Source organism: Hyperolius riggenbachi, chromosome 1 (genome assembly GCF_040937935.1).
Source record: "Hyperolius riggenbachi isolate aHypRig1 chromosome 1, aHypRig1.pri, whole genome shotgun sequence".
Taxonomy (NCBI): domain Eukaryota; kingdom Metazoa; phylum Chordata; class Amphibia; order Anura; family Hyperoliidae; genus Hyperolius; species Hyperolius riggenbachi.
The window spans coordinates 441156860-441173113 of record NC_090646.1 but is presented as its reverse complement, the minus strand read 5'-3'; the positions used below and the strand labels follow the sequence as shown (position 1 = coordinate 441173113).

At 43.2% G+C, this 16254-nt stretch overlaps 1 protein-coding gene across 2 annotated transcripts in view; it reads left to right on the top strand.

Moving 5' to 3' along the window:
- The window catches only part of SPTLC1 (serine palmitoyltransferase long chain base subunit 1), a 118102-nt gene that overhangs the window by 46408 nt on the left and 55440 nt on the right, over positions 1-16254 (top strand). For both annotated transcript variants that reach the window (XR_011020981.1, XM_068238000.1), the window contains exon 7: positions 9095-9224. Coding sequence is in view for 1 of the 2 variants with exons in the window: in XM_068238000.1 (XP_068094101.1) it covers positions 9095-9224 (130 nt within the window). In the remaining variant the exon portion in view is untranslated. The remainder of the gene's footprint in view (positions 1-9094; positions 9225-16254) is intronic.

Here is a 16254-nt window from a genome sequence, read left to right as displayed (position 1 = left end):
AGAGGATATATACGGATACCAGTCTGGGGGGCTGGAGAGCCCATTTAGATCATCTACAAGTACAGGGGCGATGGTCCCCAGAGGTTCGAAACAAAATGTTCAAATTTCAAGGAACTCCTAGCAGTAAAGTTGGCACTGCTCGAGTTTCTCCCGGCTATACAAAATTGCCATGTGACCGTATTGTCCGACAACATAGTGACCGTTTCCTACATTCAAAAGCAGGGAGGTACAAGATCAAAGGATTTAAGGGACTTGGCGCTGCAGATTTTCCAAATAGCAGAAGAGAATTTGGAAACTATCTCGGCGGTGCATATAAAGGGCTCTCTAAATACTTTAGCAGATCGGCTAAGCAGAGAGCCATGCACAGAAGCAGAATGGTCCCTCAACGACGAAGTGTTCATCCACTTGCTAGCTCATTGGGGTCAGCCCAGTGTGATTCTGTTTGCGTCACCATAAAATGCGAAAGTCAGGACTTTTCCCTGCATCCCTCATCCAGCCTGTCACACCTGGATGCGCTAGCAGTGCCGTGGCTGAAAGGACTTCTATATGCATTCCCTCCCTTCATTTTGATAGCAAGGATTCTGCGGAAAATAGAGCAGACGTCAGCTCTAGTGATTTTTGTGGCCCCCCACTAGCCGAGAAGAGCATGGTTTTTGAAAATACGTCAACTCTCTCTACCTCCCAGGATAGATCTATCACAGGCAGAGATTTTGCACCCGAACCCTCAGAAATTTGCCCTAGCGGCCTGGCTCTTGAGCGGGAATCTCCGAAATTAAGAGGATTCTCAAAAAGTCATTTCCACATTAGTCAATTGCCGTAAGTTGACTACAAGAAAAATTGATTGTAACATTTGGAGAGTGTTTGCTTCTTGGAAGAAGAGAAAAAGCGTAAACTACGCTACTTATTATTTTGGATTTTTTGCAAGATGGTGTTGAGCTAGGTCTAGCCACCAGTACCCTAAGAGTCCAGGTTGCAGCTCTATCCTTTTTCTTAATTTTAAACTAGCCAAGGAACAGGCAGTTTTTTTTTTTTTTTTTTTTTTTAAGCAGTATCCAGATCAAAGCCAATCCTGTCAAAGCTAATTCCTTCCTGGGATGTAAGTTTAGTTTTACATGGCCTAACTGATTCTCCTTTTGAACCCCTCAACTCAGTTTCGTTAAAATGGCTAACTTTAAAGGCAGCTTTTTTTAGTTGCTATAACGTCGACCCGTAGAGTCGGAGACATTCAGGCCCTTTCAATAAGACCCGTACATGACTATATTTCATGATAGGATAGTTTTCAAAACAGATCCCACTTATCTCCCTAAGGTCTCTTCTGTTTTTCATAGATCCCAAGACATTATTATTCCCTCTTTCTGTGATCCACCTTCCAATCAAAAAGAGGAAAAATTTAACAAACTAGATGTCAGGAGAATTCTACTTTCTTATCTGGAAGCTTCAAAAACTTTTAGAAGATCAAATCACCTTTTTGTGGCCTTTGCAGGCTCAAGGAAGGGATTACAGGTTTCAAAAAATACTATAGCGAGATGGATTAGGGAAGTTATTGCTTTAGCCTATAGCAACGCAGGACAATCCAATCCTCAAACTGTAAATGCACATTCCACTAGATCCCTTGCCACCTCCTGGGCTGAAAGGTCAGGAGCTTCGTTAGAACAGATTTGTAAAGCGGCGACCTGGTCTAGTCATCAGACTTTTGTGAAGCACTACAGAGTCGATCTGCTGTCAAGTCAAGACTTATCTTTTGGGAGAAAAGTTCTGCAAAACATCATCCCTCCCTAAGGTAATCGTTTTAGATTTCTCGTTGGTCTCTGTTGTATCAGCCATCCTGGGGGATGAGTTTTTAAAACCCTGTTAGAACTTACCGGTCGGTAGCGGTATTTCAACGAATCCTCCAGGATGGCTACCTTAGTTCCCTCCCTATCTTGGGAGATGTTGAATTTGTTGATGTTACTGTAAATGTATGTATAGGTTTCCTCTTCCTGGTTGATCCTTCTAGTGCAGCGGTGGTGAACCTATGGCACGCGTGCCTTGCCCGGCACGGGTAGCCTAATTTGCTGGCACGCCACCGCTGCTTATGAACTGGCCGCAGCGTCTACTAGACGCCGCCGCGCCAGTTCATAGCCCGCAGCCCCGCAGTCTCCCGGGAGGCAGACCAGGGCTACGGCAAGATGGCTGCCGTCCCGAAGCCCTGTACTGAAGACTATTTGTGTCTCCAGTACAGGGCTTCGGCGGCAGCCATCTTCCCATAGCCCTGCACTCTGCCTGTCAGCGGCAGCACGGGAGACTCAGCTGCAGAAGATCCGGGGAAGATGCACGCCAGAGCCCAGCCGAAAGGGAAGACTTCTGTCAGGTTTTACCTTTTTTTGCAGGTGAAATGCGGCCCACTGTGTTGTTTTCTGATAAAATGTTTTCCACATTGTGTTTATTTACTATGAAATGCTGCCCACTGCGTATGTTTACTGGTGAATTGTGGCCCACTGCGTATGTTTTCTGGTGAATTGTGGCCCACTGCGTATGTTTTCTGGTGAATTGTGGCCCACTGCGTATGTTTTCTGGTGAATTGTGGCCCACTGCGTATGTTTTCTGGTGAATTGTGGCCCACTGCGTATGTTTTCTGGTGAATTGTGGCCCACTGCGTATGTTTTCTGGTGAAATGCTGCCCACTGCGTTTGTTTTCTGGTGAAATGTTGCCCACTGCGTATGTTTTCTGGTGAAATGCTGCCCACTGCGTATGTTTTCTGGTGAAATGCTGCCCACTGCGTATGTTTTCTGGTGAAATGTTGCCCACTGCGTATGTTTTCTGGTGAAATGTTGCCCACTGCGTATGTTTTCTGGTGAAATGTTGCCCACTGCGTATGTTTTCTGGTGAAATGTTGCCCACTGCGTATGTTTTCTGGTGAAATGTTGCCCACTGCGTTTTTCTGGTGAAATGTGGCCCGCTGCGTTTGTTTACTGGTGAAATGTTGCCCGCTGCGTATGTTTTCTGGTGAAATGCTGCCTGCTGCGTTTTATTTTCTCTTGAAATGTGGCCCACTGCGTCTATTCTCTGGTGAAATGTGGCCCACTGCGTCTAGTCTCTGGTGAAATGTGGCCCACTGCGTCTATTCTCTGGTGAAATGTGGCCCACTGCGTTTGTTTTCTGGTGAAATGTGACCCACATTGCATGATTTTCTGCTGAAATGTTGCACACATTGCGTTTTTCTGGTGTCTGGGGTAACTGTTGCTGCATTTATTATTAAGGGCTCCTTCACACTACAGAACGTATGCACGAATGCAATTTCATGCGCTGCCAACGCACAGTGATCGCACGGAATGCACATTGTGGTGCGCTAAAGCGTGGACGTCGGCAGCTGTACCCATCGGGGAAACGTATGCGTTGTGCGTTAAAATGTTCCCAGATGCGTTACAACGTAACGCATGGGAACGCACACCTGTAGTGTGAATGGTAACATGGAAGTCTATTGACTTTCATGTTACCATATGAATCTTACATTATATGCGTTGCGTCAAAACTGACAGCGCAGCGCATAGTGTGGATGAGCCCTTAATGGTCATAGTTGGCTATATTTGCTGCTTTGGGGTTACGGTATACTAATAGCATCACACAGTTTCTGCACACCCATGATGCTAATCCTCGTTTCACCACATCATAGCGGAAACACTGCTTTCTTATGCCTCGCTGTTACATCATTACGTTAGCTCCGCCCATACAATATCATGGCCACGCCCATTTTTGGCGCGGCCCCCCCCATTGGCACTCGGAGATAAATAGGTCGATGTTAGGTCGCAGTTTGGGCACTCGGCCTCTGAAAGGTTAGCCATCACTGTTCTAGTGTATACTCGATAACTGGGGAAGCTAATGCAGGAGGGGGGTTTATAGAGTGACTAATTGATTAATTGGAGAGGTGTTTCCTTTGGAGGTGGAGCAGGCTTCCTCTCTTGTATCAGCCATCCTGGAGGATTCGTTGAAATGTCGCTACCGGTAAGTTCTAACAGGGTTTTTAGAGCAAAGAAGAAATGCTGGGTTTCATTCCGCTTAAAAGGTGTGCTATACTGCCTTATGGCACCTTCTGAAATGTTTGCACTATTGCAACATGATGTGTCTTACGTAGTGTATCTATAGAGTTACTTAATTCAAATGGATTTTTGTGTACTTGTGATGCTTTCTGACCCCATAGCCACTTGAATCTCATACTGCAAATCTTCCATAGCTATCCCAGAATCAATTGAAAGCACATAAGCTGCCACCATTGGCTCTCTTATTAGCTGTGGGGTGTGGCTAAGCTGCAAGTTGATCTCAAGATAGGAATATATGTATGGAATGTGCATGTGATCATGTGTGCAACAGGTGTGTAGGAGAGCTTTTGGTGAAAAGTGAAAATCTGCTTAGACACTTTGATTACTAGTACATCTAAACCATTTCTTAAGGGATGTACATGGCAACTTCGCTTGGGTTTAATGAATTAATATTTCAAACATTATTGACCTTCACTACTTTGAGCCACTAGGCAACATTCATCTTTCAGAGTTTTGACTGCAGTAAACTTGTAAGAGAGCAGTACCTATGTTCAACAGAACTTCGCACAGTAAGAGCCAGTTCACAACTCGCAGATTAAAAATTGATCCATTAACGGATTTTTTTTATTTGGGCATCAGTTTTTCATCTGTGACTTCCATTCTGTTAGTTATCTATCAATGTGACGCATCTGTTGATCTGGAATTATCAGAATCTATATTTGCAGTCTTTTTGGCAGAACGGCCTGAACTGATCCATTTCAAACAGACAGATGTGACTGGTTCCTATTGATTAACATCGCATTCATTGGGTTTCGTTCTGCTAAATGGAACCTTTTTTTTTTTTTTTTTTTTTTTTTTTTTTTTTGAGTTCAGTGTGAACTGCCCTAATTTGTGATTTGGCTATCCTTTACAATTGGCTTACTAGCTACAAACTAACAAGATGATGTTTTACATGGTACAACCTTTGAGCATGACCATTGTGATTGTCAGTGAATGCACTTGTCAGTTTTCTTTACTCCCTTCTTGCATGCTCTTAAAGGGACCTGAGCACCACATATTAGAGAGGTTCGTAAATGCTGTGGGCTTTTAGGTAGGCAGCATGCTTTTACTTACGTGGACTTCTCTGCCCCTGAATGTGCCTCAGAACTGAAGGTTTAAATACCGTGGCATGTCATGTGACTCTGGCTGCTGCTGTGCATGCCAGGAGATGTAGTCCAATCAGGTGATTACATCTTCCACACAGCCAAATATTTAATATATTCTTTGCAAAAAATTTTAGAGAGTCTGAAGTGTCATAAAATGCCACTTTTTATGTAACATTTATGTTCAGCGGTTTCGCCCTAACTAAAACACTGCATCCCGCGGCAGATTGCTACATTTAAATCCCCACAAATCCCTGTGGGAAAACGCGGGGATCGCTTCCTCATAGAGGCAGAGCTTTGGGCTGCAGTTCTGCCTCCACGCGGGTCAATCCCCGCTGATCGCCGCCTCTCCCTGCCCCTCTGTCTTCCTTCACTGAGAGGAACGGGGAGAGGCGGCGATCTGCGGGGATAGACGTGAATGGAGGCAGAGCTGCAGCTCAAAGCTCTGCCTCCCCGGGCAGCAAAATCCACAACCAAGAAAGTCATGGATTCTTGCCCTAAGATTTGGAGGGTTTAAATGTAGCGATTCTGCCGCAGGGTGCAGTGTTTTTTAGTTAGGGCAAAACTGCTGAACATAACTGTTACATAAATGGCATTTTATGAGACTTCAGTGTCTCTTTAATGTGCACTGCATAAAACATTGTGTATTGCTATTTGATGCAAATATTTAAAAAAAAAAAAAAGAGAAAAAAACAAAGATGGAACTAGGAGAAAATGGTGGGGTTTTTTTTTTTTTCTTTTTCTTTTTTTTCCCCTCTGATAAATGGAGTTTAAAGTATCACTAAATCTGACACAGTGCTAACCTGTAGTTTCACTTTGAAATGCAATACTCTCTTTTCTTCCTTCTTATTAAATCATTCAGAGGGATCGCTATTCCTCTCACAACAGTTAATGCATCTTAAAGGATCAATGATAAGCTTCTGCATTCCTCATCAGCGTGCTTTCAGGCAATTGTAGTGAAGTCATATTTTATTTTTTGCAATGCGCCCAGTAAGAAATAACTGATGGAAAATACAGCTTTACATTTCTACTTCTAATTTACGTTTTGGCAAACTGGAAGGATGTTTCAGAATTCTGGTCACTGTGGAACTGAAGAGTAGAATGATCAGAGTATTTGTAGATTCATAACTATACTGTGTATTTTTTCTATGGTTTTTATGATTAATGGATTGTGGAAAACTGTCCAGTATATACCTTTTAGACAAGTACAGTATATATGTTATGTACCGGTACACACACCATGTCTGCTGGCTAATGTCTCCAAACAAAACTACAGTACCAAACATACATGCCTGTGCTAGAGTTTGTGGTAAAGATCTGTCTCTTTTTTATATTCCAGCCCCTGTAATCTTGCAATATAGCATATATAGTTTTATTAGTCAAGTACAGCTGTGTTGCTCTGGGGCAGAGTTATTATTTTTATTTATGTATGACTAAAACCATGTGTGCAGATCTGTGCAGTCTAAACCCCCAAACATATTTTAATATACATGGATACAGATCCAGTGTTAGCAGAAAGCTGCCAAAAGAACTTAAATTGTACAGTTTTAGTATATACAGTACATTTCTCAAGGACGGTCTCGTAATGCAGTGTTTTCTTAGTGCATGGATAGATCTGTTCATCTACAAATAAAATCACATACTGTATTGATAATTTTATGCTGGGAGAGACCGAAACCCTTCGTTTGCTGAACATCTCAGCAGATCATGATTATAAACCTCACTCTGCTTATAAAAGGCCATAGTACGGTATACTTACAATAAATAACCTTACTGCACACAACCTACTCTTAAATATTATTTTGTATTAGCTAAATTAAAACCTCATGTGACCCGGGTGGGTTTGTGTTGAATGCCAAATGCAAGCTCCAAGGTAGACTTTTGTCAGCTTTTAGATGTCCAATCTTTTCAGGTATGGTAAGATGTGGCACTAGAAGTGTGACTAGGATGCTGTGAATTTTTGTGTTTTAGGATGTGAATATACTCTAAAGCTGGCCATTCACTGGCCCGATTTGCCGCCGTTTCGACAGCAGATTCGATCACTGGGATCGAATCTGCTGCCAATCGTTCGCGCTAAACGCACCCGCCGATCCGTTTTCCTCCCGAAATCAGATCGATCAGTCGATCGCGCTGTGCGGGAAATTACCGTCAATCGCCCGCGGGTAGGGAGCGCGCCGCTAGCGGCGGCCCATCCGATACAGGTATAAATTACCTGACGCTGGCTCCCGGGTATCTTCTCCACGCTGCACCGCTCTGTTCCTGCTTCCATCCCAGCGTACATTAACTTCCTGTGTCACTCCAGTGACCAGGAAGTTCAAATAGAGGGCGCTCTATTTGAACTTCCTGGTCATGGAGTGACAGTGTACGCTGGGATGCGGTGCGGGGTGCAACGCGGAGAAGAGGACCCGGAGCCAGCTTCAGCTAATGTATAAGGGGGCGGGGGGGGGGGGTGGGGGACAGGCGGCAGGAGCAGCTCAACAGATTGTGATCGGTTTCAGGCTGAAATCGATTCACAATCTGTTTGCAGTAAGGGCAGCCATACGATCCCTCTCTGATCAGATTCGATCGGATAGGGATCTGTCAGTTGGTCGATCTAATGGCAAATCGACCAGTGTATGGCTACCTTTAATGCTAGGTACACACCATACAATTTTCTGTTAGATTTTCTCTTAGATTTACCTGCCAGATAGCTTTTTCCCATGTTGTAGGTAAATCTAACAGAAGAATCTAACAGAAAATTGTATGGTGTGTACCTAGCATAAGATTTTTTTCAACTATCTTTATAAAGTAGGCCTCTCAGTCACAAGTCTGCGACATACATGCAGCCAATGAGGTCTGGCTCAAATCATAACTCCGAATACCTGATTATTATAATTATGGATATTTTATTGGAAGCTTAGTTGGGAAGGGCCATCTTTTCCTTGTCATAGTTTGTACTGAACTAACAAAACACCCTGTGCATGCTTTATATCCTCCCTGGACCACAGGCAAAAACTAAGTGCTGTTTAAGTAATTGCAGCCAGCTCTAGGCAATTCATCAAATAAAAAACTTACTTTCACTATACTGTAGGTATTTTTAAACTCAGAAAAGGCTCTGCAAAATAAATGGCACAGAGGGAATCTGTCCTTTCTTCTTTTCCCCATTCACTTCCCTTCCCCAAAAAGTCTAAGCAATTTTGGGTACCTGGAGTTGGTGGTTTCATAAACTGGGGTGTCTGAGTCGGATGATTTTTGTACCAAATTCACAACCCTGGTAAGAAGTAGACTAAGAAATCTGAATCGAGAAGTCTGTCAAAGCCATGTTGGGTACCTGGAGTCGGAGTTGGAGTCGGTGGTTTCATAAACTGAGGAGTTGGAATCGGATGATTTTTGTACAGACTCCACCGGCCTTGTTTTTAATGTAGCGGTTAACCACTTCCCTACCATAGGTTATTTCCCCTAAAAACAAGATCAATTTTCCCATATCATGCTCCTCCCATGCATTTACCAATACAGTGTTTCTCCTAAAATACGACCTCCCCCCAAAATAAGCCTTATTTCAAGCATGCATGAACTATGCATGTTTTTATTTTGGAATAAGCATGCATATTTTAATTATGGTATACTTTTTGGTTTTGTGTCTGAGGATGATAGTTGTGGACCACTGCTTCTGCTTCTCCTTCTGCTGATACTGTTGAAAGCATATATATCCAATCTTACCTGGTCTTTACTATGTTGAAGCAGCTGGTAGCTGATAACCGTGCTTGCCGGACTCTGCCTGTACTTAAGCTTTGTTAATAAAAGTTTTGATATTAAAGGAAAAAAAAAACTAGTTTTGAATTGCATTTATGAAATACTTTGCCTTTTTTTTAATAAAGTCTTTTTAATTGATTTTATTAAATTCTGTGTGTGTGTATAGCGCTAGTATCAATTCTAACAGGTTTTTACATTGCCAGGGATGCAGCTGCATGCTTTGCGATTCAGAAGGGACTGCAGGCATCACGAAGCAGCATCAAGTACTTCAGACATAATGATATGAATGACTTGGAGAGGTTGTTGAAGGAGCAGGAAGTGGAGGACCAAAAGGTGAACGATTCTTCATAACTATAAAATATATGCAAGCTGTCTAACATTATTCAGTGTGTATGTACACTGGGTTGCAAAAGTATTCAGCCCCCTTGATGGTTTCCACATTTTGTCGTATTACTGCCACAAACATGAATCAATTTTATTGGAATTCCACATGAAAGACCAATACAAAGTAGTGTACACATGAGAAGTGGAATGAAAATCCTACATGATTCCAAACATTTTTTTACAAATAACTGCAAAGTGGTGTGTGCATAATTATTCGGCCCGCTTTTATCTGAGTGCAGTGAGTTGCCTATAGACATTGCCTGATGAGTGCTAATGACTAAATAGAGTGCACCTGTGTGTAATCTAATGTCAGTACAAATACAGCTGCTCTGTGAGGGCCTCAGAGATTGTCTAAGAGAATATTGGGAGCAACAACACCATGAAGTCCAAAGAACACACAAGACAGGTCAGGGATCAAGTTATTGAGAAATTTTAAAGCAGGCTTAGGCTACAAAAAGATTTCCAAAGCCTTGAACATCCCATGGAGCACTGTTCAAGCGATCATTCAGAAATGGAAGGAGAATGGCACAACTGTAAACCTACCAAGACAAGGCCATCCACCTAAACTCACAGGCCGAACAAGGAGAGCGCTGATCAGAAATGCTGTCAAGAGGCCCATGGTGACTCTGGACAAGCTGCAGAGATCTACAGCTCAGGTAGGAGACTCTGTCCATAGGACAACTATTAGTCATTCACTGTACAAAGTTGACCTTTATGGAAGAGTGGCAATAAGAAAGGCATTGTTAACAGAAAACATAAGAAGTCCCGTTTGCAGTTTGCCACAAGCCATGTGGGGGACACAGCAACCACGTGGAAGAAGGTGCTCTGGTCAGATGAGACCAAAATTGAACTTTTTGGCCAAAATGCAAAACGCTATGTGTGGCGGAAAACTAACACTGCACATCACTCTGAGCACACCATCCCCACTGTCAAATATGGTGGTGGCAGCATCATACTCGGGGAGGGGGGGGGGGGGCATCTCTTCAGCAGGGACAGGGAAGCTGGTCAGAGTTGATGGGAAGATAGATGGAGCCAAATACAGGGCAAACTTGGAAGAAAACCTCTTGGACACTGCAAATTACTTGAGACTGGGGCGGAGGTTCACCTTCCAGCAGGCCAATGACCCTAAATATCAAGCCAGGGCAACAATGGAATGGTTTAAAACAAAACCTATCTATGTGTTAGAATGGCCCAGTCAAAGTCCAGCTCTAAATCCAATCGAGAATCTGTGGCAAGATCTGAAAACTGCTGTTCACAAACGCTGTCCATCTAATCTGACTGAGCTGGAGCTGTTTTGCAAAAATGGGCAAGGATTTCAGTCTCTGGATGTGCAAAGCTGGTAGAGACATACCCTAAAAGACTGGCAGCTGTAATTGCAGCAAAAGGTGGTTCTACAAAGTATTGACTCAGGGGCCCGAATAATTACGCACACCCCACTTTGCAGTTATTGATTTGTAAAAAATGTTTGGAATGATGTATGATTTTTGATCCACTTCTCACATGTACACCACTTTGTATTGGTCTTTCACGTGGAATTCCAATAAAATTGATGCACATTTGTGGCAGTAATGTGACAAAATGTGGAAAACTTCAAGGGGGCCGAATACTTTTGAGATATATATATATATATTTCATTCCTGGCTTAAAGGGAATGTCCAAGCAAAATAAAAAAATGAGTTTCACTTACCTGGGGCTTCTACCAGCCCCATGCAGCCATCCTGTGCCCTCGTAGTCACTCACTGCTGCTCCAGTCCCCCTCTGGCAGTTTGCCGACCTCGGAGGTCGCGGGACACATTGCGTACATTTTTACGCATTCCCGTTAGTGCAGGAACATTAACACATACATTTTTACGCATTACTGGTTCAATGCGTAAAAATTTACGCATTGAACCAGTAACGCGTAAAAATGTATGTGTTAATGTTCCTGCACTAACGGGAATGCGTAAAAATGTACGCAATGTGTCCCGCGACCTCCGAGGTCGGCAAACTGCCAGAGGGGGACTGGAGCAGCAGTGAGTGACTACGAGGGCACAGGATGGCTGCATGGGGCTGGTAGAAGCCCCAGGTAAGTGAAACTCATTTTTTTTATTTTGCTTGGACATTCCCTTTAAGTGTCCCTTTTTAATTGTGCAATCTTATTTGGCTGTATATACAGCAAAACCGTGGCTGCTGTGTGGCTGAACTGCAGATAAACCATGTGGCTAAGTAGGCTGTGTGGACCTTTTCATTAATATTATTATTATTATTATTGTTATTGTTATTATTGTTTAGATTTATATAGCGCCAACATATTACGCAGCGCTTTAGCCAAAGGGTTGCTATCTCACTATAAGGGACATTTGGCTCACTATAAAGGTGCCCATAAAGGGTACGATATTTTCCCAAGGTGCGATCGTTTGATGAGATTTTTTACATTCAAATTGACATGTTTATGGGAACAGTCGATAATTGCCTTCAGATTACTTGGGGTCCCGCTAAGATTGCAACTGAGGAAAATATTATACAATTAATTGGCACTTTACTAGAGAGAGTCTGCGCAACTGTACCCTTCTAGTCGCTGGAAAAATCCTGATTTTTCCTGAATGGTAGGTAAAGCTGTAGGCCCTACCAGGAAGATCAGTAAAATGCTTCAAATCAGGGGAGTAGAACTACGCAGCTCTTTCTAAGGGCACTCAGGACATTTTAATAAAGATAAGTGAATTTTGTTCTTCAGGGGATTTATTTCAAAATGTTTTCCAGAATAAAATTGCTGGAACTGGTAAAAATGGATATGAACATCCAGCTCCCAACTGTGCCTTTTTACTTCCTACAGTACAGAGATTTTAAACACATGTGGAAGTCTATCTGTGTTATGATACCCCAAAAGCCATTATAAATCATCTAGCACAGTGGGGGGGCTGATATTATGTGACAATTAATGGTTTTCTAAGTCATACTTATTTGTTAAAATGTTGTTACGAGCCACTAGTGTATCTAAGAATCCTGAAAAAATAAGATTCTTCATAGTATAGTGACAAAACAAAAATGACTAGCAGGTTACCTCATATTCAGAAAATGTATTCTAGCAATTCTGTTGTCTTGGGACATTACACACGCATGTGCAGAAAAAAAAATATGCTTGGATGGAAATTGATTTTTTTTTTTTTTTTTTTTTACATGTATGGTTTCGGTTTATATAGAGTAAGAGCTGAGCGCAAACAACTTTACTATTTGAGAATATTTTTTTGTTCTTTGTTATAGAACCAAATTATAATTTTGTTATCGTTTATCAAGTTAACATGACACTTTCTGCATTGCCTCGTATGGCAGTTGTGAAACCTTTTACATGCTTGTGCGAATGGATGGTCATCCAAAGCAATCCTTCTTGATATTTTCCGGGTTAACTCTTCCTGTACAAACACTCTTACTTGATTATCTGCCTGTTTTGCTCTAAAAAGAAGGGGGGAGGAGAGACTAAGCAGGATTGAGCTGGCAGTGCCTGTGGCAAGAAATTGCAATGGATCAATGCATGGTTTGCCAGCATGCCAAAACGCTAACAAGCAGTTATTGTGTGTCGGGGGATACCTATACTCCCTTTTGTAAAGACACCCGAAACAATCAATCATTTCAGGCAAAATAGGTTGGAAGTGTTTATGGATAGTGTTGGGGTTTGAATCTGGGTTTCTTCATTCGGAAACCCAGATTGTCATATACCGCAGTTCAGCACCAGTGTTCTCCCCAGGATTTTTTTCCAGCCGGGTGGCATGAAAAAGTAGCCGGGTGGCGTGCGACGGGGAAGTGCAGGACAAGTGCAACTCTGCTTACAGCATAGGGGGAGGATGAGGAGACGAGCCGATGTACCTGCTAGGTACACACGATGCAATTTTCTGACAGATGTACTGTCGGATGGACTATTTCCAACATGTTTAATCTGATTTTCAATCGATTTTCCGTTTACTTGGACATGTTGGAAATAGTCCATCTGACAGTAAATCTGTCAGAAAATTTAATCGTGTGTACCTAGCATTAGGGAGAAAGTATTTCAGATTATGGTGCTCAGGTTACTTTAAAGCAGACCAGCACTCAGAACTTTCTCTCTTCTCTAAAAGATAAGCAACAATATAATACATTTTAATGGAAGACATTTCATTGTTACAGCTGATACAAATTCTACAATAAATCTGCACTGTTTCTACTTCCTCCTTTCAAGGAAGCAGACATTGTTAACCTCCTGTGCTTTCAAAATAGTTTATCTGCTATAGCAGTCAGGTGACACAGGGAAAAAAAACTACAAATTGTGATTAGACAAGAGGGGTAATTAGACAGGCCAGGCTCTATAAATACATGCAGGGTACATTTCACCGTTTTCCTTCTATGCAAGAGTTCAGGTCCACTTTGTTCATGCAGAGTGATTGTTGAAGGGGGAGGTGGAGCATTACTGATAGGATGCAAGCTGGGGGGTAGATACAGACACAGCAGGAGAGAAGATTGCTTTTTTTTTTTAAACTTTAAGTTTGGGACTCCGGAGCAGAAAAGAGCTGAGTGCAGAGGAGGCTGCCTCGGAAACACCCTGTCACTCTACATGCCCTGTAATGCTCGATCCTCCCCCGAACTGAACATAAAAGTAAAGCAAAGGTCTGAGCTCTGAAGTTATATCACCTCTTCTAGCTGATTAGACCAGCAGCTCCTTATCTGAACGGCATTGTTATCTGCTGTCTGCGGGGATGGTGAATGAAGAAGTCGCTTCTGACTGACTGTCCCTGTTTGCAGAAGGAACGCACATGGTCTCTCTCCTCGCATAACTTCTGCAGGCTGCTGAGAAAGATGTGTGGGCGTGCTTGCTTGGCTGCCTCTCTTTCCATTGGCCAGAGAGCTGCCAGCATAAAATAATGCCTGTTTCATTGGAGTGCGGGAGGCAGAGACAGAGCAGAGTTTCCAGCTAGATGCATGGTGCCGCCCCTTACAACCCGCCCAGCCAATCCCTGCTCCACTAGACCAGACAGCGTGAGGTGACAGGCAGAGAAGCGCTCCTCAGCTCCTGCAGTGTACAGCGTCAGCTCTCCCTATTGTGCGAGAGCTGGACGCTGATTGCTAGCAGGCAATGGAGCGCTCCTGCCTGGGTTTTTTTGCAGCTGGGTGGGTGATTGACAGCTGGGCGGGGTCTGAAACCAGCCGGGCGGCCCGCCCACTTAATTGGCCCTGGGGAGAACACTGAGCACCATTACTTAAAGGGGCACTACAGTGAAAAACTGTAAAATTTAAAATCTGCGCAAACATGTACAAATAAGTACATTTTTTTTTCCAGTGTAAAATGAGCCATTAATTACTTTTCTCCTACCACTTACAGTAGGTAGTAGAACTCTGACAGAAGTGACAGGTTTTGGACTAGTCCTTATCTTTATAGGGGATTCTCAGGGATATATTTATTTTCAAAAGCACTTAGTGAATGGCAGTTGCTCTGTTCAACTGCCAAACTGTGTAGGGAGCAGGGAAGCTGGCCAGCATCATTGTTTAAATCATTTTTAGGGAATATCTTTATAAAGAATAAAAGCCTTGATGAGAATCCCCTATGAAGAGATAGACTAGTCCAAAACCTGTCACTTCTGTCAGATTTCTACTGCCTACCGTAAGTGACAGCAACATAGGAGAAAAGTAATTTATGGCTCATTTTACTCTGGGAAAAAATGTACTTCTTATTTGTATATGTTTGCACATATTTTAAATTTTACAGTTTTTTGCTGTAGTGCCCCTTTAAGGAGAGAGTCACGGAGTGTGACACCAATGCTTTACATCCTGGGTCCTCAACCCCCGGTCCACGGCCCAGTAGTGGTCCCCAGGATGTTTTTCCCTGGGCCCCCTGCAGAGTCATTTGTCTTTTAATTCATTCGCAGCCTGCTTCCTGCAGAGTCATTTTGTTTTTCAATTAATTTATTTTCCCTGTCCTGAGAGGCTGACAATTAAGGGTGCGGAGAGAAGAATCTTTCGGCTCTCCCACAATTGTTCAAATGACTGCATCTGCTCAACCACTGATAAGGAATCATCCAGAGTTTTGTAGACTGTCCCTATTCAGTGTGCAGAAGTGTCTGCCCCAGCCTCTCTACCGCCTCCCTGGGTGTTGTGTACTGTAGTGATGCTGGGGTTTTCTGCAGAGTCAGTTCTGCTCCATCAGAGATGGACAGGTTAAGTGTAATAAGAAGCCGTGACTGGGAGCACACTAGTTTTTATCTGTATGGGGAAAATACTTTCAAGTGTACACAAGCCAACTGATTTACATTGGTTCTCAGTTTTCCTCTGCAGAAAACACACATACAAGTGTGCTCCCAGCCTGAGGACAGGGCAGCATAGTGAGATCAGGAGCCAGGAGTAGCAGCTACCTTTTGTGAAGCAGGATTTTCTGCAGTGACTGCAACCAAAACAAGATTATGGAGTAGACTGGACATAAGGAATACACTCCGGGTGTCTGTCTCCCATCACCCAGAGACGGGACCAGCTAGTTGCAGGGAAGAGCAGGGCTCCCACTGATTGTGCACTATGATGAGTTGCATTACAATTCATTTGATGTTAAATGTTATAATGAAATAGTGATTTAATTATAGTGCATATTAATATAATAATGATACACTTTATCATGTTTTATGCGCTTGATTTGTCCCCTTTTTCGGTCTGCCGGGCTTTGGAGAGAATGTCTTGCATCAAAGTGGTCCTCTGGTCCAAAGAGGTTTACATGATACCACTGCAAACGTCATTCTTTCCAGAAGCTAACTTTAAACTCCTCTTTCACCGTCTTGATTCCTAAACTCACCTATCCTCCCTTAACCACCTTAGCGGTATGGACGAGCTCAGCTCGTCCATTACCGCCAGAGGGTGCCGCTCAGGCCCTGCTGGGCCGATTTCAGCCGCCACTTTGCCAGCCGCGTGTGCTACCTGATCGCCGCCGCAGCGCGACGATCCGCCGGATGCAGCGGCAAAAGAAGGTCCCCCAGCCGCCCGAGCCCTGCGC